The sequence below is a fragment of the Podarcis raffonei genome, chromosome 8, assembly GCF_027172205.1.
Source record: "Podarcis raffonei isolate rPodRaf1 chromosome 8, rPodRaf1.pri, whole genome shotgun sequence".
Lineage (NCBI taxonomy): Eukaryota > Metazoa > Chordata > Lepidosauria > Squamata > Lacertidae > Podarcis > Podarcis raffonei.
Window position 1 is genome coordinate 37,787,502 of NC_070609.1, and position 26,829 is coordinate 37,814,330.

Here is a 26,829-nt window from a genome sequence, read left to right on the forward strand (position 1 = left end):
GGCAGGGCTTATAATTGCGATAGATAAAAATATATATTTTTTAGCAAATTGGAATTTTAAAAGATTTTAGCTATATATTTTTCTCATAAAATTATTATGGTTTTAAATGACATCTGAATACATACATGATATAAATTTGAATTTGCAACCTCTTGCAAACTTACTAAATGCACTTTTTGTAAGGAAAGAATGGGGGGAGATAGTACGTGTTTTTATATTAAAGCTTGGTACAGAGGGGCAGGAACTCAGGGTCATCACAAACTAGAAAAGTTTTGCCATCTTTTATTTCACTGGGATGATCCACAGTCCTTTTAACGCCCAGCATGAACCTGAATTCTGCAGCTTGTTCACTTTGAAATTATTAATATTTATGGAAATTTATTTTCTATCTCATGGAAAAACACAGTTTTGCCTAGTAATTAGCATCCCTTCCTTCTGAAAATCTCCAGACAGTAATGACAATCCAACTTTACACATATTTATTCAGAATTATGTTACATGTTCTTCATCGGGGCTTATTTCCAAATGAGGCCTGGGGTGGAAGCCTCTGACCTTCATTTAAGTGGTATTGCTTAGTATCTCTGCTTATGTATATGCCTTCTCTATCAGCACACATATTCTATAGTAGAATAAGATCTGTGGGTGCCTGGTCACAGGTTTTTAATGATGCATTAAGGCTGGGGTGAATAACTGGTGGTCATTGATTTAATTTCATTTAGATGGCAAAGGGTAAAGAATGGGGGAGGAGGCAAAAGGGAGTAGGTTTCAGAAAGAGCCCTGTGTAACTGTCATTCAATACCTTTTAGTCATTGGAGAAGCGAATTGGAATATATGATTGTCCAGCAAATTCATACATTTGAAAACGGTAAACTTGGTTTAAATATGAAAATGGCACTAAGCTAGTACCAGAACACTCAGCGTGGGCTGCTTTTTGTCTAGCAACCTTCGTTCCTCAGAATGGAAGGACTGCCCCAGAAGTCACTAAAGATCACTAACTAAGAAGAAAAGGGGAATGAAAGCACATTTTAACAGCACTCATAAATTCCATGTGTGCACGCGGTTTTTAGTTTTGTTAAGAATAGCTAAGATCTTGCGCTATTAAAGAATACAGCTTATCCTAACTAGTGATTTCGTCAGCCTTCTGTAACCTGGTGCCCTTCAGTGTCTTATCGTTTAGCTATTTAAAAGCTTGTGCCACCCAAGAGTTAAATGGGAGTGGGGACCGTGTGCGCCACCCTGAACGCTTGGATAAATAGGATATGTATACTGCAAATGCATGCAGTAAAAAAAGTATATAGCGTCCCCCGGTGTTTTGCTCCTAGCGACGGGTTGGCGAACTAGCTATGTGGCCTTCCCAAGACAGCTGGACTGAAGCTCTATGGCAAGGGGTGCTGGGAATGAGAGTCCAGTGGAGGCAGGAAGTCCCACAGGCGATGCCCATTCCCCCACCCGTCCATCCTGGTCTGCCCGGAGCAAGACCTACTTTCCTCTCCCCCTGCTCAACCCCCTCCCATCCTCCTTGCGCAGGAGGCTTTCGCGAACTGAAGAGCTTTGGCGCACCTCGGCTGCCTTATGCACGTAAACTCTGACGTCGGCCGCCGCGGCTTCCGGGCTTCCCCCGGGCCCCACGTGTTCGTCACGCCGAGGGCCGGGCTCCCCCGTCGCTCTGCCCATGGCGGCTGGCGCTGCTTCTCCGCCTGCTCCTCCGGTGCTCCTGGGCCTGCGCGATGCCGTTGTGCCGCCGACGGGCTCCTGCCAGGGCGGCCTCCTTCAGCTCCACGGGGCGGCGAGCAAAGTCGGCGGCTCTGCGGTGAGGAGGCGGCGGCGGGCTGCGTGGCAGGGACTGGGCGTAGGGCCCTTTCTGAGCCTCCTTGGTGCCTTTGGCGGAGGGGGGGGAGAGAAACCGCCTCCCCCCCACCTCTTTCCAAAAAAAGTCCCAAAAATCGTCCCTTCACCTCGGTTCTCAGTCCGAGTTTATGCGGGTTTACTCGGAAGTAAAGCCCGGTGTGAGTCCAGGAACCCGCAGGTAGGGTAGCTGTGGCAAAAAAACGGAATCGCTGCTGAAAAAAGGCTCGGAGGTGGCACGGAAGTGTCTACTGCAAAGCCATTCAGTGGCTGTGCAACCAGCTGTGGACGACGTTGCTTGGGCTTTAAACTGCAGTCCGAAAGTCAGATTTCTGAAGGGAAGGGCTCTATATAGCTTATGCTCTTCGTGCCCTAAATATGGTCCCACCTTCAGTGCCCGGCATCTCTGACGCTGAGTCTGCCTGCAAAGTAACACCTGTGTTCCTGGGCAGGCTCTGCAAAGCAGCTTTCTGTGTTTCACTTCCTTGAATAGAGTAATGGAATAAGAACCCAAAGCTGGGTTGTGCCAAAGAGGCCTTCTGACTCCTACTCCCCCATGAATCCTCCAAGCAGAGCATGAAGGCGATGGCCCTTTGCTCCTGTTGTTCCCTTGCTAACTGCTATTTATACTTGAGCACAAAAGCACTCTCCCCTCCAGTAGATTCCAGCATTTGTTTTTCAGAAGCATTGTTACTTCTTAAGCGTAGAGGCAGAGCATAGCCATCACAAGTAGTACCCATCGATAGCCCCTTCCTCCATGAATTTGTCTAATCCTCTTTTAAAGTCATCCAACTTGGTGGCCATCATTGCCTCCTGTAGGAGCAAGTTCTATAGTTTGAACTCTGTGCTGTATGAAGAAGTGCATACATTTATCTGTCCTGAATCTTCCAACATCCAGCTTCATTGGATGTCCGTAAGTTCTAGTGTTATTAGACAGGGAGAAAAACTTTTCTCTATCCACTTTCTCTATGCCAAGTATAATTTTATAAACTTGTATCATGTCACCTCTTAGTTGCCTTTGCTCTAAACTGAAAAGTTCCAGACTCTGCATCCTTTTTCATAAGAGTCTTTGCACCCCCTTGAGCATTTTGGTTAAAGACTCTGTAGAATGACTGGTAGCCATTGGTAGATGTCTCATTCCTCATGAAGCTGCCTATTCTCCCTTTAAAAGCCATCTAAACCGGTGGCCACTGCCACCTGATGGACTGGTTTGCATGCTACAATAGGACACAGTTCATATTAGACCGTTTTAAATCCTGATTTAATCTTAGACCATGATTTAATCATAAATGTGCCTCCTCACTGCTACACAAGTCACCACACAGTTATTGTCTCCCTGCCGGCCAACCCCACATGTACTGTGCCTGTGCAGCTCAAGCAAACCACAGTGCAACTTGTCATGTTGTCTGAACCTAAACTACCGTATTTTTCGCCATATAGGACGCACCGGCCCATAGGACGCACCTAGATTTGGGGGGGGGGAATAAAGGGGAAAAATTTATTCCCCCCCCCAGGTGCGGGGCTGGGGCAGAGGAAGCCCGAGCTTCCCCAGCCCCCAGAACGGGAGCCAGAGCGATGCCGAAGCTGCGCGCAGGGCACTCCCGCCGGGCTCCCAAGGCTTGCGGATAGGTTCCTGAAGCCTGGAGAGCGAGAGGGGTCGGTGCGCACCGACGCCTCTCACTCTCCAGGCTTCAGCGAAAGCCTGCATTTGCCCCATAGGACGCACACACATTTCCCCTTCATTTTTGGAGGGGAAAAAGTGCGTCCTATAGGACGAAAAATACGGTATAGTTTGTTTGTTAAACCATAACGGGTTAGCCAGAAATAAAACTGAAAACAAAATTTCACTCTGAAATGAAGCATAAGCTTCAGGTTACATGTCACATCATAATGGTGATCCAAGTGGCTTGTTTTGAGACAAACTGTGGCTTATTATGATATCTGAAAAAGACATATGTGGCATAATTGCTGAACCACCACCATACTCATTTTTATTAATGGGTTGTTGTGATGAGTAGAACAAGGGAGTGCTGCAGATCAGAGAGTAGTTTTAAGGGACAAGTGCTGCAATGCCAATGCCAAATCTGAGCCACTTTTGGGAGGGTCTTTTTGCTGAAAACACAATTTAAAAATAATCTACTTCTTTTTCCTTTTTTGCCCTAGGACTGTGTCCCTTCAGTCACTCTGGTTCATCCTGCCTGTGAGGTTTGCAAGGCTGGCTTGGCACACATTGTTCAGATCTATTGCCCCCTTGAAGGCTCACCGTTCCACCGCATCATTAACGTGTTTGCTTGCACAATGAAAAGCTGCTGGGGGAACTCCAAAAGGTGTGTGGCAGTTTATTTGCCTTTGCTCTGTGATTGCGGCAGTGCTGAAAGTGGCTCTTGGATGCTAGAGTCATATACTTAAGTAAAAAAATAAATACTTTATAGCATGTTGGAAGCTCTCTCAGCAATCCTTCCAGCCTTGCAAGGTAAGTCAGTTCTATCCCTTATTGCAGATTAGTGAGAGTGGCATCTGCCCATGGGTAGAGTTCATGCCTTGTATCATGAAAGTTCCTGTTTCGATCCCGGGCACCTCCATGTAGGAAAGTAAATGACTCTTTTCTGAAATGCTGGATTGCCACTGCCAGTCACTGTAAACAATACTGAGAAAGATGGTCTGACCCTAGTACAGTGGTACCTCAGGTTACAGACGCTTCAGGTTGCATACGCTTCAGGTTACAGACTCCGCTAACCCAGAAATATTACCTCAGGTTAAGAACTTTGCTTCAGGATGAGAACAGAAATCGTGCTCCAGCGGCACAGCAGCAGCAGGAGGGCCCCTTAGCTCAAGTGGTGCTTCAGGTTAAGAACAGTTTCAGGTTAAGAACGGACCTCCGGAACGAATTAAGTACATAACCCGAGGTACCACTGTATAAGGTAAGGTAGCTTTTTGTGTTTCCAAAACCACCTAACGATGGAGAAGGGAATCAAACCATGGACTGCCTGATTTATATTTTAGCCCCCTACACTATGCTAGTTTTAATTCTATGAAACTTGAAAACTTTGACCCACCAACATGACTTCCGTTTCTTTCATCCTGCTTGGCTTGCTGCACATCTAAAGCTGGAAGGTGTTGCGGTCCCAGTATCTGCAAGTGCAAGGAAAAGAAATGCAAGACTGCAAATGGAAGCAGGTATTATGCACCATCAGGGACATTTTCTTTAGGTCAGGGGTAGTCAACCTTTTTATACCTACCGCCCACTAGCGCATCTTTCCTGATGGTAAAATTTCCTTACCGCCCACCAGTGCTCCATGGAAGGAGGATTCAGCTTGTGCCGTAGAGCCCCCTACTGCCCACCTAGAATCCTGAAATGCCCACTAGTGGGCAGTAGGGACCAGGTTGACAACCCCCGCTTTAGGTAATAATAGCATGTGGCCAAAGGTAACTGACATTTGGCCTTGTAGTACCTGAGACTTTTACCATCTCTTCCCTCTTACAAACATAGCAGCTGCACAATGTTGCCTGCTGCTCCTAAACAGGCATGGATGATTTCCCTCGCACGCCCCTTGGGATCATGGCATGTGTGGTGTGGGAGGGGAGAAGGTTTAAACCTTCCTGCTCAGCATGCCAGCATGAGGATGAGAACACATGCTCTGCGTATGTTGATCTGTAGAGATCAAGGGGACTCTCTGTGCATGTGTTCAGGGAGAGTGTGCTGTTTAACCCTGCTTATATATTTGTAGCAAAAACTGCAAAGAGTTTTGTTGTACCTTAAAACGAACAAGTTTCTTGTAGCCCAGTTTTGTAAGTATATTATAGCTTATCATTGAATCGGCTTAGAAGAGTTTGACAAGTGGCCCTAATAGAGAAATTGACAAACAAAATATGACTAAAGGACAGAGACTTGTTTACAACTGATGTTGTAGTTTTATGGATTACATGGGGAAGAAAAACAACCCTGAACTCTCATAATCATCCTAACCTTTTTGGTTGCTCTTGGTTAAATAATATTCTACGCTTTAGACTACTGACAGAGTATTTTTACACTGCATTTTCACTGTATACCTCGAGATACTTTGTTAAGGGGGAGACATTATTTTCAAAAAAATAAATAAAGCTATCATTAAAAAAAGTAACAAGGTTCTGATGACATCACTTTTTGAGGGCTGGAGCCCACCACTGGCACCCATGAAAAAATGAGTCTTTAAGGTGCAACAAAGCTTTTTGTTGTTGTTTTTCTGCAACAGACTAATGCAGCAGCTACCCCTCTGGAAATTCTTGCTTTATTTCTGTGGGGCTGTACTAATTATAAAATGTCAGATGTCAGCTTATTTCCAGGACCTTTGATTTGAAACCTGTCTGAGGTTGTGTCCTTGTATTCACAGAAGCAGGAATGTCTGCTTGCGGCCAAGGATTGGTGTGAGGAAGCAGATGACTGGGGAGAAGGCAGTGAAGCGGCTGCTTCTGAATACACTACAGGCCACAGCCGTGACTTGCTTGCAGTGTCGGACTCTTTGCTCAGAGAAGGAGATTGTGCTGCACAGTTTCAGGGTCTCAGCCTGGAAGCACCCCCCAGTGCCTCCCACCCTTTGCACTCCCATAATCCACCTGGGGAAGAGCAAATCATTCCCAGCTGTGTCCCTGAGTTCCAACCTTACTACATCAGTGTTGTGGAAGAAGACGACTTCCTCTGCTATGAAGATACAGGCCATGCCCAAAGACTCTTGAAGGAGTATCAGCAGAGGGAGGGTCTTGATTTGGAACAATTGATGTTGGAAAGGTGAGCCATGGAGTTGGGGCTAGTGTGCAAGTGTTACAGCAGGAAACCGCTAGAAATCTCTGGTTTGGGGAGCTCCCAAACCGGAAAGCCCATTTCAGATTCCCATTCTCTGCTGCAGCAGTATCTTCCATGACTCTTACCCAACAAGTATCGGAGCTCCAAGGTCAGTAAAACCAAAAAGGGGCAGACCAGTCCCTTGACACATCTCCAGACCTCCATGGTCAGTGGCAGTATGCAAGGGATTATGTGTGGGCAAAGTGCTGCTGCTGCACTCATGTCCTGCTTGTACACTTTCTACAGAAACACAGTTGGCCACTGTGAGAACAGGATGCTAGACTAGATGGACCCCCTTTGACCTGATCCAGGTGCATTGGTCATATTCTTGATTCTGAATTTTATAGCCAATATACAAAGAACAATGTGTTGATTGTGAAGGAATTTACAGACAAAATCCATCTAAATGTGGCTGGTTTTCTTCTGATTTAATAGTGCCTGGCACCACAGAAATGTGGATTTAAAGCAGTTATCTGTAGATTTAGCATCTTTCAGATGCTTTGTTGCTCCTCTGCAGTTTCTCCACACACACACACCAAACAGCCACCGTGACTACTAGGTAAGACCATGTCTTCCATCTCTTATTCCTTTTGTAACACTAATCATTGTGTTGCAGGACTGAAATTCTATCAGTTTTTAGTCGCAATTCTGTTTTGTGTTACCCAGAGTGCATTTCAGATGTCGTCAAGGGCCTTTAGATAACTCTCTTTCTACCTACCTGGAATAGAAATGGTCATTGGATAGAATTTTATTTTTATCTTCATTGAAAATGTGTCTTGTACTGCACTTCAGCCACTGAGAGGCTCTGCTGATAATGGAGTAGCCTTTCCCAGCCTGGTGCTCTCCAGATGTTTTGAACTGCAATTCCCATCAGCTCCAGCCATCACGGATGTATGATGTTGGGGCTGATTGGAGTTGTAGTCCAAAACATCTGGAGGGCAACAGGTTGGGAAATGCTGTTTTACTGCCCCTGCTGGCCAGTGCTCATGTTTTGAAAAAAGGCAACCCAGTGGTCAGTATTAGATAGCATCTAAATAACATTATTTGGGTTATGCAGCCCAATCCCAGAACAATATCCCATCCACTAGTACAGGTAAACCCTTAGTATTTTTTTCAGTATAATGGTTGGTTTGTGCTGGATGGATGCATGGAAATTAAAGTTGGATGGGACATTTTGGGAAAGGGCCTCCACGATGGAGGGTCTGCTTTGCATGTGGGAGTTGCAGGGTTCAAAACCCAACATCTCCTGGTAAGGCTGAGATAGTTTCCACACCTGAAACCCTGAGAGCCACTGCCAATTTAGACAGTACTGAGCTTGATGCATCAAGCCATCTTCCTAGATTGTTGTGTCAACTAATACCCACTTGATTTATTCATTTTCTGTTAAGTAGAAAAGATTCCACAGTTTGTGCTGTCCTTCTAGTAATTTCACAGTTACTGTAATATTTGCAATTTCTCCCCCCCCCCCACATGCTTAGCTACGCATCCGATGGTGAGAAGTATGAGAAAAGTGAAGCCGAAAAGAGACACCAGGTGTTCCTTAAGTTCATGAAAAGGATCTCTCTCTGCCCGGAACAGATCTTAAGGTAGGCTGACCATTTCCATTTCTCTGTGATGGAGAATAGGTCTTTAGCAGGAATGAAATTAGCCTGTCTTTATAGACACTTTCTACTATCCTCTTTTAACCATTAGGTATTCCTGGGGTGGCCAGCCTTTATTTATCACCTGCCCTTCAACAGGCATTGGGTCAGCAGCCCCACCTTGTAATATCTGCAAAAGCAAGAGAATCTTTGAATTTCAGCTTATGCCCACCTTGGTCAGCATGCTCAAGACAAGAGTTGACGGTATGAAGCCCTTTCATTAAAGAATTCAGTTTGCAATCATTCCCTTGGGCATCTGGTTAGTGGAGAAGAGGATGCTGGGCTAGATTAGCCCCCTTTGGTCTGATCCAGCTTCAGGGTTCCTCCAATGTTCCTTTTCTTCATCTCCCGTTCATTTTATGAACTTGCGCATGGCGTATCTTAAATTATTTTAAAATACCTTGAAATGTATGTTCGCAGAAACAAAAAGATCTAAGAAACACTTTTCTTCTCTTTTTTTGAGGAAAACCGATTAAATTGTGAGAAAACAACAGAGGTATCCAAAGGAGATATTCATTTCTGTGCTTTAAATGAACTTTCAGAAACATCTCCATAGGAACAAAGGAAGCTGTCTTCTACTGAGTTGGGCTGTTGGTCCAGCTTGCTTTATATTGTTTACACCAGGGTGGCCCAACTTTTCGTACCAAGTGGGCTGCAAGAACCTATGGGCTGTACACTGCCTTGGTGCACACTTGGGGCAGCTGCTCCCCTAAATCAATAAAAAGACATAGCAAACTGAGGTTCTGCCCCCCCCCAACAAAAGGTCTGTCTACACCCATGGTCGCAAGTGGGACAGGGGAGCCAAAATTTGAATCCCTCCCCAAGGAACTGGGCTTTGGGAAGGAGGTGTGTGGCTCTGGCAGTGTCCTAGAGCCCTGCCACCTTTTTCTCCAAAGCTGGGAAAGTGTTAACTAGGCTTTGGGAAGGAGGATGGAGAACTCACAAGACCCTGTCAGACCTCCCACACCTCCTTTCCAAAGCCTAGTGCCTCACTCAACTTTGGGGAGGCAGTGTGAGGGCTGGGAGAGGGGGTCATGTGTTGCTGAGGGCCACCAAAAAAGGCCTTGAGGGCCACATGTTGAGCCACTCTGGTCTACACTGACGTGCATCAACTCTCAGGGGTTTCAGGCAGAGATGTTTTCCCAGCCCTACCTGGAACTGCTTGGGAATGAACAAGGGACCTTCCATATGCAAAGCCGATGCTCTGTCACTGAGCTACAGCCTTTCCCCATGTATGGGTGAGTATAATAATATTAATGCTTTTCTTTCCCCCTCACCAGATGTGTCAGTGGAATTTGGAACAGCATTGGTGTATACTTGTGAGAAGAGCTGCTGGCCAGCCAATCAACCAACAGCCTTGGAAGAATTTATTTTTGTACAAGAAGATCCAGATCAGAAATTATTTAAATAGATTTTATTTAATTCCTTGTAGCTGTGGTTTTTTATAAAATAAAATAAATGCAGTAACAACTTGGTCGAGATGTCAGCTTTCTGTTTAGTCAGTCTATGATCAGTGAATTGATGAGTAGCGTGCCCAGAACTATAACTCACGCAGAGACAGAGGTTTGTACTCCTCTGGCAATTCTTGCTCTCTTCTACAAGCCTTCACCAACCTGGTGCCCTCCAGACATTCTGGACTGACTGGAGCTGATAGCTGTAGTTTGAAGTGTCTGGAAGGCCCCACGTTGGTGATGTCTGCATTTACATAGCACAATTCCTTTTGACTCTGAGTGACATATTTTAACTCAGTGGGGAGGAATGCACCTCTGCTTTCTAAATTCTGGGCAATAATTGACGATGGTTTCTCACTGTAGAGAAATGTAAGAGAGAGGAAATCCCATCATTCAGAACTCATGGACATTAAATGAAGCTGAACGGTGGAAGATTCAAGATGGATAAAATAAAGTCCTCCTTCATGCAGCACACAGTCAAACTATGGAACTCACTCCCACAGGAGACAGTGATGCTCAGATCCTGCTCACATGTGACCCAGTTTTGCTGTAAATTGAAATCCCAATAGTTTAGCTACTCCTAAACTATTGAGAGCCAGTGTGGTGTAGTGGTTAAGAGCAGTAGTCTCGTAATCTGGTGAACCAGGTTCACGTCTCCGCTCCTCCACATGCAGCTGCTGAGTGAGCTTGGGCCAGTCACACTTCTTTGAAGTCTCTCAGCCCCACTCACCTCAGAGTGTTTGTTGTGGGGGAGGAAGGGAAAGGAGAATGTTAGCCGCTTTGAGACTCCTTCAGGTAGTGATAAAGCAAGATATCAAATCCAAACTCTTCTTCCTTGATGCAAATGTTTAAGATAGGAGGGAAATAAAAATAGTATATGGAAACTGGAGAGCATCTTAGAAGCTTAGGCATAGTGGACCACCAGCAAGAAAGGCAAGATGAAGGCTGAAAGTAAAATGAGGGTGTATGCAGGTTATAACTTTAACCTTTTGGTTTTTCAGGGCCCATTTGTGCAGTTTCAGAATAAAATGTTTCTTCAGAATCAATGCTGTAAATGTTCTGGGGGTATTCTGCACTCTGATGTTGGGGCAGCAACTACTCTGCCACAGGCAACAAAATGTCTTGTGCACCAGAATTAAGTGGCAAGACCGATGTGGATTGTAGCACCTGAGTGGGATGGTGGGATTGCCTACATCTCCCTTTCCATACTATGATGTTCCCATGTGCAAGTTTATTCTGCGAAGGCCTCACCCTCCAGCATTTAACGTTGCCAACTGGTAGCCTATTTATTGCTGCAAGAATCTTAAGTCCACAGGCACGATTTATTTAATTGATTTACTGCAGTCAACTCCCACCTTCCTTTCTCCCCCATCTTAATTTAATCCCCACTACAATGCTGTGAGGTGGGTTAGGCTGAGATGGGAGGGAGGGACTGGCCCAAGGTCACCTAGGGAGCTTCATGGCTGAGTAGGAACCTGGTCTCCTAGGTTCCTAACTATTACACCACGCTGGTTCTCCACTGCAGCATGGAGATTCGAACCCTGATCTCTCCATCCTTAGGCCGACATTCTAACTACAAGACCACACTGCCTCTAGCTCGGTGCCTTGGTTCGGTGCTGCGTATCGGCTATACGTCCTCCCAGCCGCTAGGAGTCGTCGCTCCGCCGCTGCAGGCGCCGCTCTGGGGCTTCCCGCTCCATGATGGCGAGAGCGCGGCTGCGCCCGACGAGAGGACATGAGGGGAACGGCCGCGCATGCGCGAAGGCGGTGACTCCGCTTCACTCGGTGCCTTCTTTTTCCCGCCCGCGTCCCTCTGTCGGCCTCTGAGGCAGCGGCGATGGCGGTGGCGGCGGCCGCCCTGCCCGGAGAGCTGGCCCAGGCCGTGGCCGGGGCGCGGCTGCTGGTGGTGGGCGCCGGAGGCATCGGCTGCGAGCTCCTCAAGGACCTGGTGCTCACAGGGTTCGCCAACATCGACGTGGTGAGGAGGCGGCGGGGAAGGCCCTCCGGGGAAGGGAACCAAAAGCAAAGCGGAGCCCTCCCGCGGCCGCCCTGGCCGTTATCTCCCGCGGCCGGCTCTTATTGGGTCGCCTCAGCATCCCCCTCCCCCACCCGAGAGGGGGAGGGGCTTCGGGATGTGACGCCATCACGCTTGTTTGGATTGGGGTTTCGTTGTTGTTTTCATTTCAAAGGCGGGACCCCCCGCGAAGTGGCGCCGCTTCAGCCTCTTGGGCAGCGGAGGGCAGGGCAGATTCCTTCGTTCGTTGCATTTATAGCCCACGTTTTTCTCCAGGCAGCTCAACGTGGCTTCCATGGTTCTCCCCCTCCTCATTTAACCCCCACAGCAACCCTGCGAGGTAGGCTAAGCTTAGAGTGGTACTGGCTGGCCCAAGGTCACCAAGGGAGCTTCATGATGGCCAACCAGGCCCCAGTCCGACCAGGACCCAGTGTTTCTCAAATTTGGGTCTCCAGCTATTGTTGGGACTTACAACTCCCATCATCCCTAGCTAGCAGGACCAGTGGTCAGGGATGTTGGGAGTTGTAGCTCAACAACATCCGAGGACCCAAGTTTAAGAAACACTGCTCTGACCACTGCATGTTGCTACAGATCAGGGATTCTAATAGCTTCCTCTGAGATGAGTGAGGCTTTGTTGATCTGCTGTAGTTCCAGATCCACCAATGGTTGTGACTTGAAATAAGGTAGCTTCTTAGGAGCAGTCTATTGCTGAGTGATCAGTTGCTACAGACACAGTGCAGAGTGAATGTGGTTGTTTATGCTCTGCTTGTGGGTTTTCAAGGGGCACCTGATGGGCTATTTTTGTAGACATAATGTTTGCCAGAATGAGTCTTTGATCAAGCAGTCTTTATAGATGTTCAGGCTTGGCAGATGCTGTTCTTGTGCTGACAGAGAGTACCAGATTGTTAGATAAAATAATGCCGTCTTTGTGAGCTCCAGAACCATCATTATTAATGATAGTAATTATTAATGTTTATTAAATTTGTATACCATCCTTCAACCATACATCACAGGGCAGTTCACACAATCTGGCTGGCTGCTTCTAGGAACAGGATGCTAGACTTAGATGGGCTCTTGGTTTGATCCACTAATATCAAACCCAATTTATCTGTTACATTTTTATCTCCTCCTTCCTTCAGTGTGGCATGTATGGCTCTGTGTTCCTATTTTATTCTCCCACCAGCCCTGTGAGGTAGGTTAAGCTGAGAGATGGCAACTGGCCCACACTCAGCCATTCATGGCTAAGTGGAGATTTGAATCACTTAGATTTGAACTTAGTCCTTATCCAACACTCACCATTATACTGAATTGGTAGTTATGAAGGTTTGTAAAGATTCATGGTGATAAACAAGTCTGTTTGCAGCTATTGACTGATAGTGAAGAATGAATTTAAGAGTCTGTCCAGCAAGGCATTTGTTGTGTGTATTTTAAGTCCAGCCTATCAGCTGCTGGGGCGTGAGCGCTTAATGTCCCTGCCCCCAGCACATAGCTCATCCCATCATAAAATATGAAAATGCATTAGGATCTGTGCCTTGAATCCATGTCGGTGGTGCTGGCAAGCAGTAGTTTTGTCATTTTTAGCGTGCAGTCTACAGATAACAGCTTTAATACTAGGGATGTTTGAGGGGAGGTAAAACCATTCAAATTCAACAAGTTCCATTTTAATTCTGCTGGATCACACATATTAGTCAAGCCCCTTGGAAAAGCAAAGAGGGAGAGAGGAGTGGGAGGAGACTAGCCACTGGTAGGGTGAGAGGAAAGGAATTGGGAGAGAAGCAACTGGAGAAGGTGGTGCCTGTGGCATTCATTCAGAAAATCCAAATGTACACATACACACTTAAGATCCAAAAAGGTTGGTGCTCTCTGCTTTAGTAATTTCACATATATAGTTTTTCAACAATATGGTTGAATTTTCCAGTCACATTTTCAATAGAGTTATCACTCTTCTCTAGTCAGAATAGACCAGAGTACATGGATCAGCATTGCCCACTAGATCAGATTGTCATGTCAGAACTTGACAAATTTCATTTTATGATGCAAATAGAACCAGTTAGGTTGCTAGTTGATTATTCCATGGTAAAGTCTAGGAAATCAAATGCACTATTAAGCCACACTGCATTTTTTCAGAACTGAGGACAAGAAGTATGGCAGAAATGTTGCTTCTGGTTTCGAAATCATTGCTGCCATGTTTCTTTTAACTTTTTTACATCCTCTTGACTACCATTAAACAGACAGTGGAACTCTATTTTAGAATACAGTACACCACTTTGGAATTCAAGAATGGGGTAGTATGGCTAGGCTAGTTCTGTTTTCTGTGATGTGCTGTAAGCTCAATATTTGCCAATGAATTATATGCTGGGAAAACCTGTAGATATACTGCCCATCCTCCACTTGTATTTTGAAGTGTTATAGTCCTAGAAAAAAAACTTGATACAAATGCTATTTCTACTGGTTTTAATTAGCCTATAGCTGTAGATCAAATGGGGGCAGCACATTTTTTAAAGATAATGATTTCTGATAAGGCAAGGTACATTTTTGTTAATCGGAACAAATATGAAGTGTTTGTAATTAATCTATTTCTAGATTGATCTGGATACTATTGATGTCAGCAATCTCAACAGGCAATTCTTGTTTCAGAAGAAGCATGTTGGAAGATCAAAAGCTCAGGTAAGAGGAATTTCAAAGTGCAGCTTTCACAATTTAATTCAGTATTGTTTTTGATACAACTTTAGAAGAATACCTATTAGGCATCTGCTAGAATTAAATTTCATGTGATAACTTCAAGAAGTTCACCTTGACTATAATGTTTACTTTATGATATGTTCCTTTATATATTTAATATGTTTGTATCATAATAGGCCATGAAACAGAATTATCTTCAAAGCTCAGAAGATAATTGGGTGCTTGAACGTTTTTTTAAAAAATCAATAAGGCTATTTCTAACTCATAGGAGGAGGTTTAAGATGACTAGATTAGTAAAAATTATCTGTATGTGTTCTTGTTGTCTTGCAGGTTGCCAAGGAAAGTGTGTTAAGGTTTCATCCCGGAGCTAACATTATAGCTTATCATGACAGCGTAATGAAGTATGTCTGATTCTTCTTACATTTGGAATTTGTATCTGCTTTGTGAAAAAAAGCCCACAAAAAGTGACATATACCCCAAACAATTATTAGCTATGGGTGCCCACACTGTTAGTCACTAGTGGCTTAGGCACAAGATACAGTGATGGTTTTGAAAGAGGAGGATTAGTCAAATTCATGGAGGATAAGGGTGTCAATGGCTACTAGCCACACTGTGTTCTGCTTTTGCTGCTGAAGGCATTGCTCCTCTGAAAGCCAGTAACTGGAAAGCACAAGTAGGGAAAATTTGCCCTCACGTCCTGCTTGCAGGCTTTCCAGAGGTATCTGGTTGGCCACTGTAGGAACAGGATACTGGATTAGATGGGCCTTTTGTCTAATGCAGCAAGGCTCTTATGTTTTTATGATGGCAGTGGGTGAGGAAGACCATTTTCAAAATGAAAAGCTTTCCTATCTGGCCACCTGGAGACAATTTCTTGCACACCACCACTCACTGAGCAGTCACTCTTTTCACACCAAGTAGTGGCACCCCAGCTACCCTGAGTCTCATGCTGCCTGGGGAGGGAGTTCCAGACACAACAGAGTGAAATACCTTTGTCTGCCCACCTTCCCCTCTTAAGGACTAGCTGCCACTGGGAGAAAGGAGGTTATTTCCACAAGGCTGCCTTTGTTTCTCCCCAAGAACAACTCAAATAACATGAAACTTGGCTTAAGGTGCAGGTAATAAAATAGTGGCGTCCACACTGCTTTAATGAAACAAGACAAAAACAGAATATAGGTACAGCAAGGAAATATTGTTAGCATACAAGGAGCTTCCCAATGAAGCAAAAGAACAAAAAACAACAACATCATCTTTCCTGACTTAGTCCATTTAGCCACATTAGTACATTCTCCAGCATGTCCCCTTTGCTTTTTGCCCATCCTTTGTGTCATATCTTCCCTTGTCTGCTAGCCAAAGCAGGTTTCTGACTAGATATAGCCTTGAGTGTAATTCTTAGCTACAGGCAATGCCAACCTGGCAACCAGCACATTTTCAAACAAACCTACATGCAATAATTGTTTTTAATAAGTTTGGAGCAATTCCTTCACACTTATGTCATTATTTTTTAGAAAGATAGTTGTAGTTCTAAACTCATGTTTACTTAGTTTCCAGCTGTCATGTGTTTAACTTTAGGAATATGTTCTATTGTTGGCCTTCAATATATGCAAAGTTTGAATATATAGGATTGTAATTGACTGTACTAAAATTGTTCACCTTCTAGTCATCGTTCTGTTGGACTGATTAAATTATACACATACCATTGGGAATATGAAATATCAACTTACACAAAATCATAGCTTATGCTTCTGTAACCTCAACCATACATATTTAGAGCAAAAACAAATAATAATTCACTAAATAGTCTGACTGGAAAAGTCACAGGCAATTTTGTTCTGGGTGGGGAATAGATAAGAAAAAAGCAAACTATTTCCATTTGGGTCCTAGGCAGATCTTGCATACATCAAAAGTTTACAGAAATGACACAATACCCTGTCAATGAGCCATCAGTGCAGTAATAAAACAATTACTTTTATTTTGCCCCAAACTATTTTTTTCTCCGTGGACACAGAAAATGGCTGTTTTAAAAGTTTTGCTTGTTTTATTTGTGCTGTGTGATGGTTGGTGTAACTAGTGCAACCAGAAAATATTGTGATGTGCCATTTGGCAGATGTTGTATTCATGCAGTCATATACACCTGTCACGTCAATATCAACAGGCATTTATTTACTGACCCCCCTAAACTGGATCTTGTCTTCTTTTTCTGCAGCCCTGACTATAATGTGGAATTTTTTCGTCAGTTTACCCTAGTTATGAATGCCTTGGATAATAGAGGTATGGTTTTATCTTTGCTATAATGTGAGACAACTGAGACCTGGAGTTTTGAAATGTCTCTGTTCTGACATGAATGTGCTTGAAAACTAAGAGACTGTGCAAGGCTGGATTAGCCTCCCCGTTTCCTAATAGTCTATTGGGACAAGTGGTATCTTTACAAACTGTACTTTTTAATGCAATCTGAGAAGTCCTATCAAAAATGCTAAATATGTTCTCCCTGCTGTACAGTGACGTTACAGTATTGAACATATCTTATTTGTGTTACCTGAGGCGGAGGAGGGGATAATAAAGTTCGCATTTGAAAATCAGTGACTCTTCTTCTGTTTACAGCTGCCCGTAACCATGTGAACAGGATGTGTCTGGCAGCTGATGTCCCTCTTATAGAGAGTGGAACTGCAGGCTACCTTGGACAAGTAACAGTTATCAAAAAGGTGTGGCAATGATACTGTGTTTTCATATACTGTAGTATTATGATCCCTTAAGTGTGGTTTTCAACTAACAATGGAAACACGATTGAAAAAATATTTTCTACCTTTCCCCCTCTGTAGGGAGTGACGGAATGTTATGAATGTCAGCCCAAACCAACCCAGAAGACCTTTCCAGGTTGTACTATTCGCAACACTCCTTCTGAACCAATCCACTGCATTGTGTGGGCAAAGTATTTGTTCAAGTAAGCTAAATTTTTTAACCATAAAGTTCTTCAGTGGTCTGATTTGTGAGCACCAGGGAAAACTGGCTAGATCCAGCTTTTCTGTACCTGATACACTGTGGTGGTTGATTTGCAAAGTGTAGAGGAGTCATGAATTTGATGGCCTTGTGTGTCTGGCAGATTAGTTAGGTGCCAAGATGTACCTACGTGAAATCTAGAACATCAGGCTGGTCTGGTCTGTTGTGTGTAGGTTGCCTTGAGTGCTTGTTCCTATAGAAAGATATCTAATACATTTCGATAATCCATAGAGATCACTCCTTCCTATACCAAGCTCAGGTGGCAAGTGCCAACAAGATTGTAGCAAAAATGGAGTCCCTGAGAAACAAGAGGAGAGTTGTCAGCATGTTTAGAGGGATCCTCAGCATTATGCAGAAGTACAATATAACTTTGATAAAGAAAACTGAAAGGTAAAAACTTAGGAAAAGCAGCCCAGCGAGTACTGAGCATGCTCAGTAGCTTTAGAATAGTAGCAGTTGAAAACGAAATATGAAATGCAGGAGAGAGTGACATGCTCTTCTTTGAGGAGAGTTTGCGTACAGAGTTTTATTGCAGTTCCTATTTGTCAGGGCTAGTTAACTTCTCAATTTTGTGTGAATGGTTTGGATGTGAAACATCTGAGCTCTGTTGCAGTGTAAATTGTCTTTTCCTCTAGTGTTTTTTTTTTTTTAATTACACCCCACTTTCCTTGTGTCTTAAAGCAGTTTGCAAAGAAAAAAAATAAAGCATGCTATTTGGAGGAGCAACTTAATGGCTAAAACCAAACCTTTATGTTAACAGCTGGACATAGCACTACCATAAATAACTTGCTTTCAAGATTATTCAAGCAAAGACATTTCAGTCTCTAACCACCATTTGTGTTTTAAAATGTAGTCAGCTGTTTGGAGAAGAAGATGCTGATCAAGAAGTGTCTCCTGACAGAGCTGATCCTGAAGCTGCATGTAAGTAAAAAAAAAAAAAAAAAGACAATTTTGTGCTTCTCTTGGGGAGTCCTATCAGCTGTGCAACTTCTGGTTGGGTATCAGCTGCCACAGAATAATATTTTCCTTGGTCCTCAGCTGCAGAGTTGCAAAGTTCTGTGTATATGCTGCATATAGGAGAACCATCAGTAGTTGGTTAATATTTACTCTTAAATAGCCAACATTAGTATTGCTTTGAATCCTGCGGTTCATTAATTGAGCCATAACATTCTGAATATTTCAGGTAACATACTGGTTCTTTAATAGACTAGTTTGTTGAAAAAGTAGAAGAAACCTCCTGACTAGGTTTCCCTCTTTTGGTAAAATTGTATCTGCGCCAGGTGAGTGATCTTGATAGCAAATGGAAAATGTCATCTTATTGACAGGGGAGCCAGCAGAAGCTGAGGCCAGAGCAAGAGCATCTAATGAAGATGGTGATATTAAACGTGTTTCAACCAAGGAATGGGCTAAATCAACAGGATATGATTCGGTTAAACTCTTCACTAAGGTATTTGTCTTAAGTCAGTGACATTTGCAGAAATTTCTTTTTATGCCACTGTTAAGCGGGGGCAGACATGTTGTAAGATCTGCTTTACACTTGCATCTGCTTTTCATCAACTGTTCACATTAGGCAAGCATTGACTATGTGGATATTTCAGTGCCTGGCTATTTGTTTACTCGGGATTTCAACTTAGTTGCTGGTTTTCATAGAATTGTAGAGTTGGAAGGGACCCAAAGGGCCATCTAGCCCAACCCCCTGCAATGAAGGATCATAGTCCGGTTGTATGCTTTTAATGGTGTACATGGCTTGGATATTTTTATTTGAAGTGGTATATAAACTTGACTAAAAAATAAAATAAATACAGCAAGGTGCATTTGGATTTTTCAGCCCGAATCCTCTTGCTGTGCAAATGGCAGAGCGCTAAAACTCAGGACACTGTAGGGTCAGTCGTGACCAGCAACACACCTATCCTCCTCTTGTCCCTGTGGTCTTTCATTTGGGTTAGAGATAATGGCTAAATTAGTGATGGGCTGTATGAGGAATGGGAAGGTTGTCAGAAAATAAAAAGGACACAAGTAATTGGTCAAGGGTCTATATAAATAGCAAACCTCGTGCCCTCCAGATGTTTTAGACTGGCCATTGGTCAGCAGTGATAAGAGTTCTGGTCTGCAACATTTGAAGGGTGCCAGGTTAGCTACTCCTGTGGCATCATGAGATAACAGCTAATAAAAGGAGTTGAGTAACAAAAGCTTGCTGCAGACTAGAAGGAGAGGGACAGAGCTTCATCATTCAGCATCCCTCTGCATTTCTATGCTGCGTGCAGAAGGCGGGCTCTTCCCCTGGTCAGTAAGGTTGGCACTATTTACTCCTCAACCAGCCTGCTCAATCACTGACATGCAATTCCTTCTCTAGTGCTGATATAAAAGGCTGGATTAATCAAATCTTTAGAAATTTCAAACAGAGCAGAGTAGGTCTGCAACTTTGTTCTGAAAAGTGTGAACGTTACTTTGCTAAGTTTACTTCTGGTCAAACATGTGCAAGATTTCACTCTGCAGCTTCAAATATGTTTCCAAGAGTTTGGTTGCCAGAATTAAGCATGTTTCAATAAACACAGATATCACACTGGCCATGTTTCCCCAACCTGCACCTTCCGCACATTCTAATTGTGTTGCACTTTAGTAAGCAGAGCCCCTAGAATGAATCCTGTAGTGGGAGCAGACTGATCAAAGACTATTGATATTTGTATAAAACAAATATCCTCTCATACAAATACGGGCTCTTGGTGCCTAGATGAATATGCACTGGTGTTCAATATTAAATGTTAGTAGATCTGAAATGTACTCTTGAAAGCACATCAGTTGATAGTAGGCTTCTCTTCTAAATCTTATTTTCTAGCTTTTCAAAGATGACATCAGATATCTGCTAACAATGGATAAGCTCTGGAGGAAAAGGAAACCTCCAGTTCCTCTAGACTGGAATGAAATACAAAATCAGGGTAAGCATATTATTATTTGCCTTTCTTTGATACTTAACAGTTGGACTTCTACTTTTAAGATAAACTATGAATTTTATTACTGAACTGCTGCAGAGCTGTTGCAGGTGCTTAGATAAGATATTGATCGATGAAGACATCTGAGTTTATAGTGTGCATCAAGGCTGGCCAATGGGGTGCTCTCCAGATTCTGCTAGTGGCTAGTGGTCAGGGATGATGGGAGTTGTAGTTCAGCAACATCTGGAGGGGACCATATGGCTATCTCTGACCTTGAGGTACTGCAGCTGCACTTCCAAATTTCCTCAGACATTATGCTTTTCACATATTCACTACAAATCCTTGTGATGAAAAATCCAGTAAATCGGTCATTTGTGCTATTGAATTAGCTTCAGGCTTATGTTGGTAGCAGTGGAAGCATTTGCTGACTCCTTAAAGACGTGTGTATAGATGGGAAAACAAAACAAGTTGAATTTGAGGACGGTTTTAACAAACAAGTTTCTCGCTTCCTTTCCTTTAAAGAAAACAGCACATCTGATCAACAGAATGAACCTTCCTTGGGCTTGAAAGACCAACAGGTTCTGGATGTCAAGAGCTACGCACGTCTGTTTTCTAAGAGCGTAGAGACTTTGAGAGCTCAACTAGTGGAAAAAGGTGATGGAGCTGAACTTATATGGGACAAGGTCAGTTCAGCAAACGTTTGGGGATGTGTTGCATGCAGAGGAGTAAAAATGTTTGGATTCTATCACAGCACTAATAGTAGATATGCCTAGCACACTAGGGGTAAGTGTTATCAGAATATCTTCTCTACAGAAAATAGGCTGTCTTTGAGCCTTGTAAATGGCATCAGACTGTTGAACAGATTTGTACCCTGTGTTGGGCTTTGCAAATTGTCAATTTTAGATGCAGCCTCTGTTAGCTATAGATGCAGAGGGAACAAGCTACTGGGCAGGTCTCAAGCAGAAGCCCTATAGAAACAAAGTGCAGTTCTCCATTCTTGTTTTCCTTTCCAAACTATTAGAAGCAGAACAGAATAAAAAGCTACACTAAAAGTGATAAAGCTGCCTAAGGGAAAATGTCAGCAGATAAAATTTGTTTGTTTATATACCATTAATTCGTTTTTAAAAATCAAAACAGTTCACAACAACTACATAAAACCAAACAATAATATTGTATACAAAAATTAAAATAAGAAATCGGGTAACTAAAATTAGTCTTTTTATTTAGAAAACTTGGACAAAAAGAAAGCTCTTAACATAGCACCTAAACCTTAATAGAGAAGATGCCAGGTGGACCTCTCTAAGGATGACAAGACCCTCTCCCCTGTTAACATTTGCCTTGTTTCCAAAAATCCTTCTGAAAAATTACCTTTGTGCTGGGATTCATATGAGAGCAGGCAGTTTATATGGGATACTGTGAAGGGCTTTAAAGGAGAAGACTTTCACTCTGAATTGGACCTAGAAACTATGTACCCTATGGATGAATGTACCTCTCTCCAAAACTTTATTTTAACAATGAGTGGTGTAGGGCAAATAAAAAGTGGGGAGTATAAGTGATACTTCATAGATGAAGAGAGATTCTGTTTAAAGATGTTTTTATATATATAATAATGAACTATCTTTAGAAACTTATCTGTTCCCATGGTTCTTACTGGAAAAGCAGTATAATCAAACTATATCTCAAAGGTTCATTGCTGTGATTGAACTACTTGATTTTTACATTCTTGGGGGATTAGTATCTCACCACTTCAAGGGATGGAAATGCTGGACTCATGGCTCAGCTGTCAGTGTGGCCACAAAATAAAAGTTAGTCATATTAAGTTGCATTACAGAACTGTTACTTGGTACTTCTAGCAATTTTAACAATTAGAAGGGTATGTTATATGAGTAATGTGTTAAGGGTTTGAGGTCAAGCTTATTTTATACAGTTATTTTTTTCAAGTTCCAGAAATGCTTCTGTTCACTCTAAAATGATCAGTATTTTCTATTTTACTTCAAAATGACTATTTAACAGGATGATCCTTCTGCAATGGACTTTGTTACTTCTGCTGCGAACCTCAGAATGCATATCTTTAGTATGAACATGAAGAGCAGATTTGATATCAAATGTAAGTGAAAAGCTTATATTTATTTTCTTGAAGGATTTGCTCTGTCCTTGTTTTAATATGCTGCATAAACTCCTTATTTCTGCTTCTTCCACAGCAATGGCAGGAAACATCATTCCTGCAATAGCTACCACTAATGCCATAATAGCTGGTCTGATTGTGCTGGAGGGTTTAAAGATTCTCTCAGGAAAAATAGAGCAGTGCAGAGCAGTAAGTGTGGTGTTGATTTCCTCTCTCTTCTCTTTTGCTTGTTCTGCTGGATAACTGATTCCCTTTTTTCTTATCTTCTGAAGATCTTCCTTAATAAACAACCAAACCCAAGGAAGAAGCTACTTGTCCCCTGTGCTTTGGACCCTCCTAATCCCAATTGCTATGTGTGTGCAAGTAAGCCAGAGGTGACAGTGAAACTTGATGTCAACAAAGTCACAGTTTTGACGCTACAAGATAAGGTGAATGAGCCTCTCCCTTCATCCACCTCTTAGGTTTTTCAGTTTAAGCACCGTTCCTAAATCGCTAATCTGCAGACTCTGTTCTGACCTTAGGCCTTAAAACACAGGTAGGGAACCCCAGGACCAGGGGCCACGTGCGGCCCTCCAAACATCTCTGCCTGGCCCTTGGAACTCTCCTCAAGCTTTGCCCCTCACTCATCCTGTTTCACACCCACCCTCAGGGTTTCTTCGTAGCTGGAATTTTTCCCTGCACTCTGATGTTGCTTTTTGTTTGACTAAATGGAGGATAGAGAGGTAACTGTGGGTGTGTCCTGTATAAAGGTCACATTTACATTCCTTGCTCCACCCACTTTTTTTCTCTGGCCCCACTCACCACTGGCACATGTCCAGAAAGGGTTTGTGACCCTGAGGCTGAAGAAAGCGGGAGGCTCCCAACACACACAGAGATGGGGCTTGAGATTTAACAGATTTCATTTGGCCACAAATGGTAAGTCAGATCAGAAAGACATGGACTGAAAATAGGTTGGGTTGCATACCAACACTACAGTTGCAAGGCAAATTTTGTGGCTGGTGCACATCCCTAGTAGAAAGTGTTGTTTAGATCATGTATAAGAAGGGGGTTGGGTGTAAATCTTGAAAAAGGATTATTGTTTCAGAGTCTTGCTTCTAGATTTCCCCGCCCCTTGCACCCTTTCAGATAGTGAAAGAAAAATTCAATATGGTAGCACCTGATGTCCAGATAGAAGATGGAAAGGGGACTATTCTGATATCCTCCGAAGAAGGAGAAACTGAAGGTATGAAATGAAACTAGTGTGGTCAAAAGTCTGCCTGACATTTAAGGAAGCTCCTGTGCACTGCAGCAAACACACAATGTGCCAACACTGTGTAGCCTTGTGTCTGCCTCTGAGTACTCTGGGCCAGGTGACCCATAGGTGTGGACATTATCCAAGCTGTAGTTGGACCCTCATTACTACAGTTCTCAGATTTGGAGGATTTTGTTTGGGTTATACAATGCAATCCTGGCTGCAGTCATGTACAGTGGTGCCTCAGGTTACATATGCTTCAGGTTACATGTGCTTCAGGTTACAGACTCCGCTAACTCAGTAATAATACCTCGGGTTAAGAACTTTGCTTCAGGATGAGAACAGAAATCGTGTGGCAGCAGCAGGAGGCCCCATTAGCTAAAGTGGTGCTTCAGGTTAAGAACAGTTTCAGGTTAAGAACGGACCTCCGGAACAAATTAAGTACGTAACCAGAGGTACCACTGTATTATTAGGGGTCCAGCAACAGGTACTAGCAATCAAATATCAGCAAGCTGGAGATATCAGCAAGCTGCTGGAAATGATTCCATAACCCAGCTTCCCAAGCCCGTTGCAGGTTTTTTTAAGTGTAGCTTCTGGCTTTGAAGTGTGCAGCCTTCCATATTTCTGGCAAAGAAAAGAGTATACATGATGTGTAAAATTTTAACATAGATCAATAGGTATTAGCAGCCTTACTTTGCTTGCTTTTCCTTTGCTTCTAAGTGTTTTGAGTTAAGAAAAGCCTTGGAGGCGACTGATGGTTCCACAGAGTACCTGATGCTGCTTTTCTCCTGTTTTCCCCGTGTCCCCTTCAGCAAATAACCACAGGAAGTTGTCAGACTTTGGGATCCGAAATGGTAGTCGGCTGCAAGCAGATGACTTTTTGCAGGACTATACCCTGCTGATCAACGTACTGCACAGGTGAAGGCTATTGATTTCCTAGAGTGGTATCAGAACCAGAAACTGCAACTCTGCCGAAAGAACCTTCAGATTAAATGATATAAGTCTTGCTAATACAGAGACCAGCTCTGCATTTGTGAAAAACACAAAATTGAGAGCCAGTAGTAGCCAGACGCGGGTGGCGCTGTGGTGTAAACCACAGAGCCTAGGGCTTGCCGATTGGAAGGTCGGCGGTTCGAATCCCCGCGAAGGGGTGAGCTCCCGTTGCTCGGTCCCTGCTCCTGCCAACCTAGCAGTTCGAAAGCACCTCAAAGTGCAAGTAGATAAATAGGTACCACTCCGGTGGGAAGGTAAACAGCGTTTCCGTGCGCTGCTCTGGTTCGCCAGAAGCGGCTTAGTCATGCTGGCCACGCTGTACGCCGGCTCCCTCGGCCAGTAAAGCGAGATGAGCGCCGCAACCCCAGAGTTGGTCACGACTGGACCTAATGGTCAGGGGTCCCTTTACCTTTACCTTAGTGTTTAATATGCAAGAATAACTCCCAGGCCCTTCCCATTGGCACAGCATCCATAACTGCCTTTGAGTGTACTGTGGTGCTTAGGCAAGCAAGGGTTGAATAAGCCATTTCACAAACTGCCTCTTATTTGGCCATAATAGTGTTTTGGCTCATTTGACCATCATCTGAGTGTTTTTTTCTGCATTTCTTTTTTTTTAAATCAGTGAGGAGCTTGGGAAAGATGTGGAGTTTGAAGTTGTTGGTGATGAAGTTGTTGGTCCCAAACCATCGGAACAGCCAGTCACTAAGAATATCACCAATGGAAGTGATGATGGGGCACAGCCCTCAACATCCACAGGTAAAGACTGGCAGTGGGAGGAAACAGTACTGACATACCTACAGCTGCTTGGAGGTACTGGCAGCCCCTTAAAATTCTAGGACGCAAGATAAACCTTTATAAAGCCTTACAAATTTTCCTGGATCTTGAAAATTCACTTAAGCCCCTACAATTTTTGCTTTAGCTTTTGCACATCCAATCGATATATCTTAACTCGCTGAGGGACCATGCATATATGGATTGAGCTGGCCCATTATTTTCTAAGATGGCAACTTGCCATCACTCTCAGTATCATTCATTGTCTTGAATATTTGAAAACAGTCATGTGCCTCATTTTAGGTACAAGTGTGGAACATTTAGCCTATTTATGTTAAGCCTATATTTAAAACAACAGCCCTAGGCTGTACTGCAGTGACTCTCTTCTTTTCCAGCTCAAGAGGAAGATGATGATGTACTGATAGTTGAGACTGAGGAAGGTTCTTCAAGCAATGCTGATGACACAGAAAGCAAGAGCCGGAAAAGGAAGCTGGATGAGAAGGAATACACTGGCACCAAACGGCTGCGCTCAGAACAATTGGCTGAAGAGCAGGATGATGTGATAGCACTAGACTGAGTGCTAGAATGCTCCAACCAGTAGGACGTGCCAATAGGATGATTGCTAGGGTGTGCAAAATGCCCACAACTAGGACTCTGGCTTGCAGTATGTTCCCATTTTCGTATGGTAGGACTTAGAACTTCTCTAGTAAGATTTAGTAGACATCTAGTTTATAAGCATTGTGGGCATGAAAACGAAGCATGTCTAATTATATAATGCCTGAAAGATGGATTGTTATGGGAAAATAAGACAACTCGTTTGCTGAAATGGTTTGATCACTTGGTGACTTCTGAGAGGTTTTTAATTCTTACTGTTTGTTAGCCTAGCCTAGTTCTTGCCATTTTTCACACCCTCAAACCAAAACCTTGAAAGCAAAGATGTGTCACGTTTCAAACAGTCAGCCGGCACAATGTACATTACTGTAAAACAATGTTGATTTGTCAGCTAGTACTGCCTGATGTGTCAGTGTCAGAAACGGATCTTGGTGTACTGTTACAGCTTCAGGTTATTTATATGGGATGTTTTGTAAAACTTTAATGCTACTCTACCATTCATCTGATGGACCAAAACAACAGACAAACTATTTGCTACATTTGTTTGAAAGCCCACCTATATGGAAAGTTGAGGATTTGTAAAGTGTATACAGTCTTCATACTTAAAGCTGTACTAATAATAGTTTTAAGCATCCTACAGGGCTTCTGAAAACATCCTTTGTTGGAATTGAAAAGGGAGGGGTTTTTTTTAATAAAACATTTTGTCACTGCAGTTTTTTGAC

General features: G+C 43.4%; 3 protein-coding genes across 3 annotated transcripts in view; 2 read left to right on the plus strand and 1 right to left on the minus strand.

Annotated features, from left to right (window-relative positions):
- Nucleotides 1–26,829, minus strand: part of SS18L2 (SS18 like 2) — a 283,426-nt gene that overhangs the window by 66,821 nt on the left and 189,776 nt on the right. The gene's annotated exons all lie outside the window — the stretch shown is intronic.
- Nucleotides 1,580–9,778, plus strand: PDCD2L (programmed cell death 2 like). Its single transcript, XM_053399329.1, has 7 exons — nt 1,580–1,810; nt 4,009–4,172; nt 4,953–5,022; nt 6,216–6,610; nt 8,143–8,250; nt 8,357–8,508; nt 9,585–9,778. Exons 1-7 carry the CDS (start codon nt 1,673–1,675, stop codon nt 9,713–9,715), a joined length of 1,158 nt encoding a protein of 385 aa, XP_053255304.1. The 5' UTR covers nt 1,580–1,672; the 3' UTR covers nt 9,716–9,778.
- UBA2 (ubiquitin like modifier activating enzyme 2) lies at nt 11,501–26,819 on the plus strand. The gene is made up of 17 exons (XM_053399313.1): nt 11,501–11,733; nt 14,353–14,436; nt 14,782–14,852; nt 16,655–16,719; nt 17,050–17,150; nt 17,268–17,389; nt 18,299–18,366; nt 18,771–18,892; nt 20,282–20,381; nt 20,898–21,058; nt 22,389–22,482; nt 22,577–22,689; nt 22,773–22,928; nt 23,626–23,722; nt 24,544–24,649; nt 25,347–25,480; nt 25,891–26,819. The coding sequence occupies exons 1-17, from the start codon at nt 11,593–11,595 to the stop codon at nt 26,070–26,072; spliced, it is 1,917 nt and encodes a 638-aa protein (XP_053255288.1). The 5' UTR covers nt 11,501–11,592; the 3' UTR covers nt 26,073–26,819.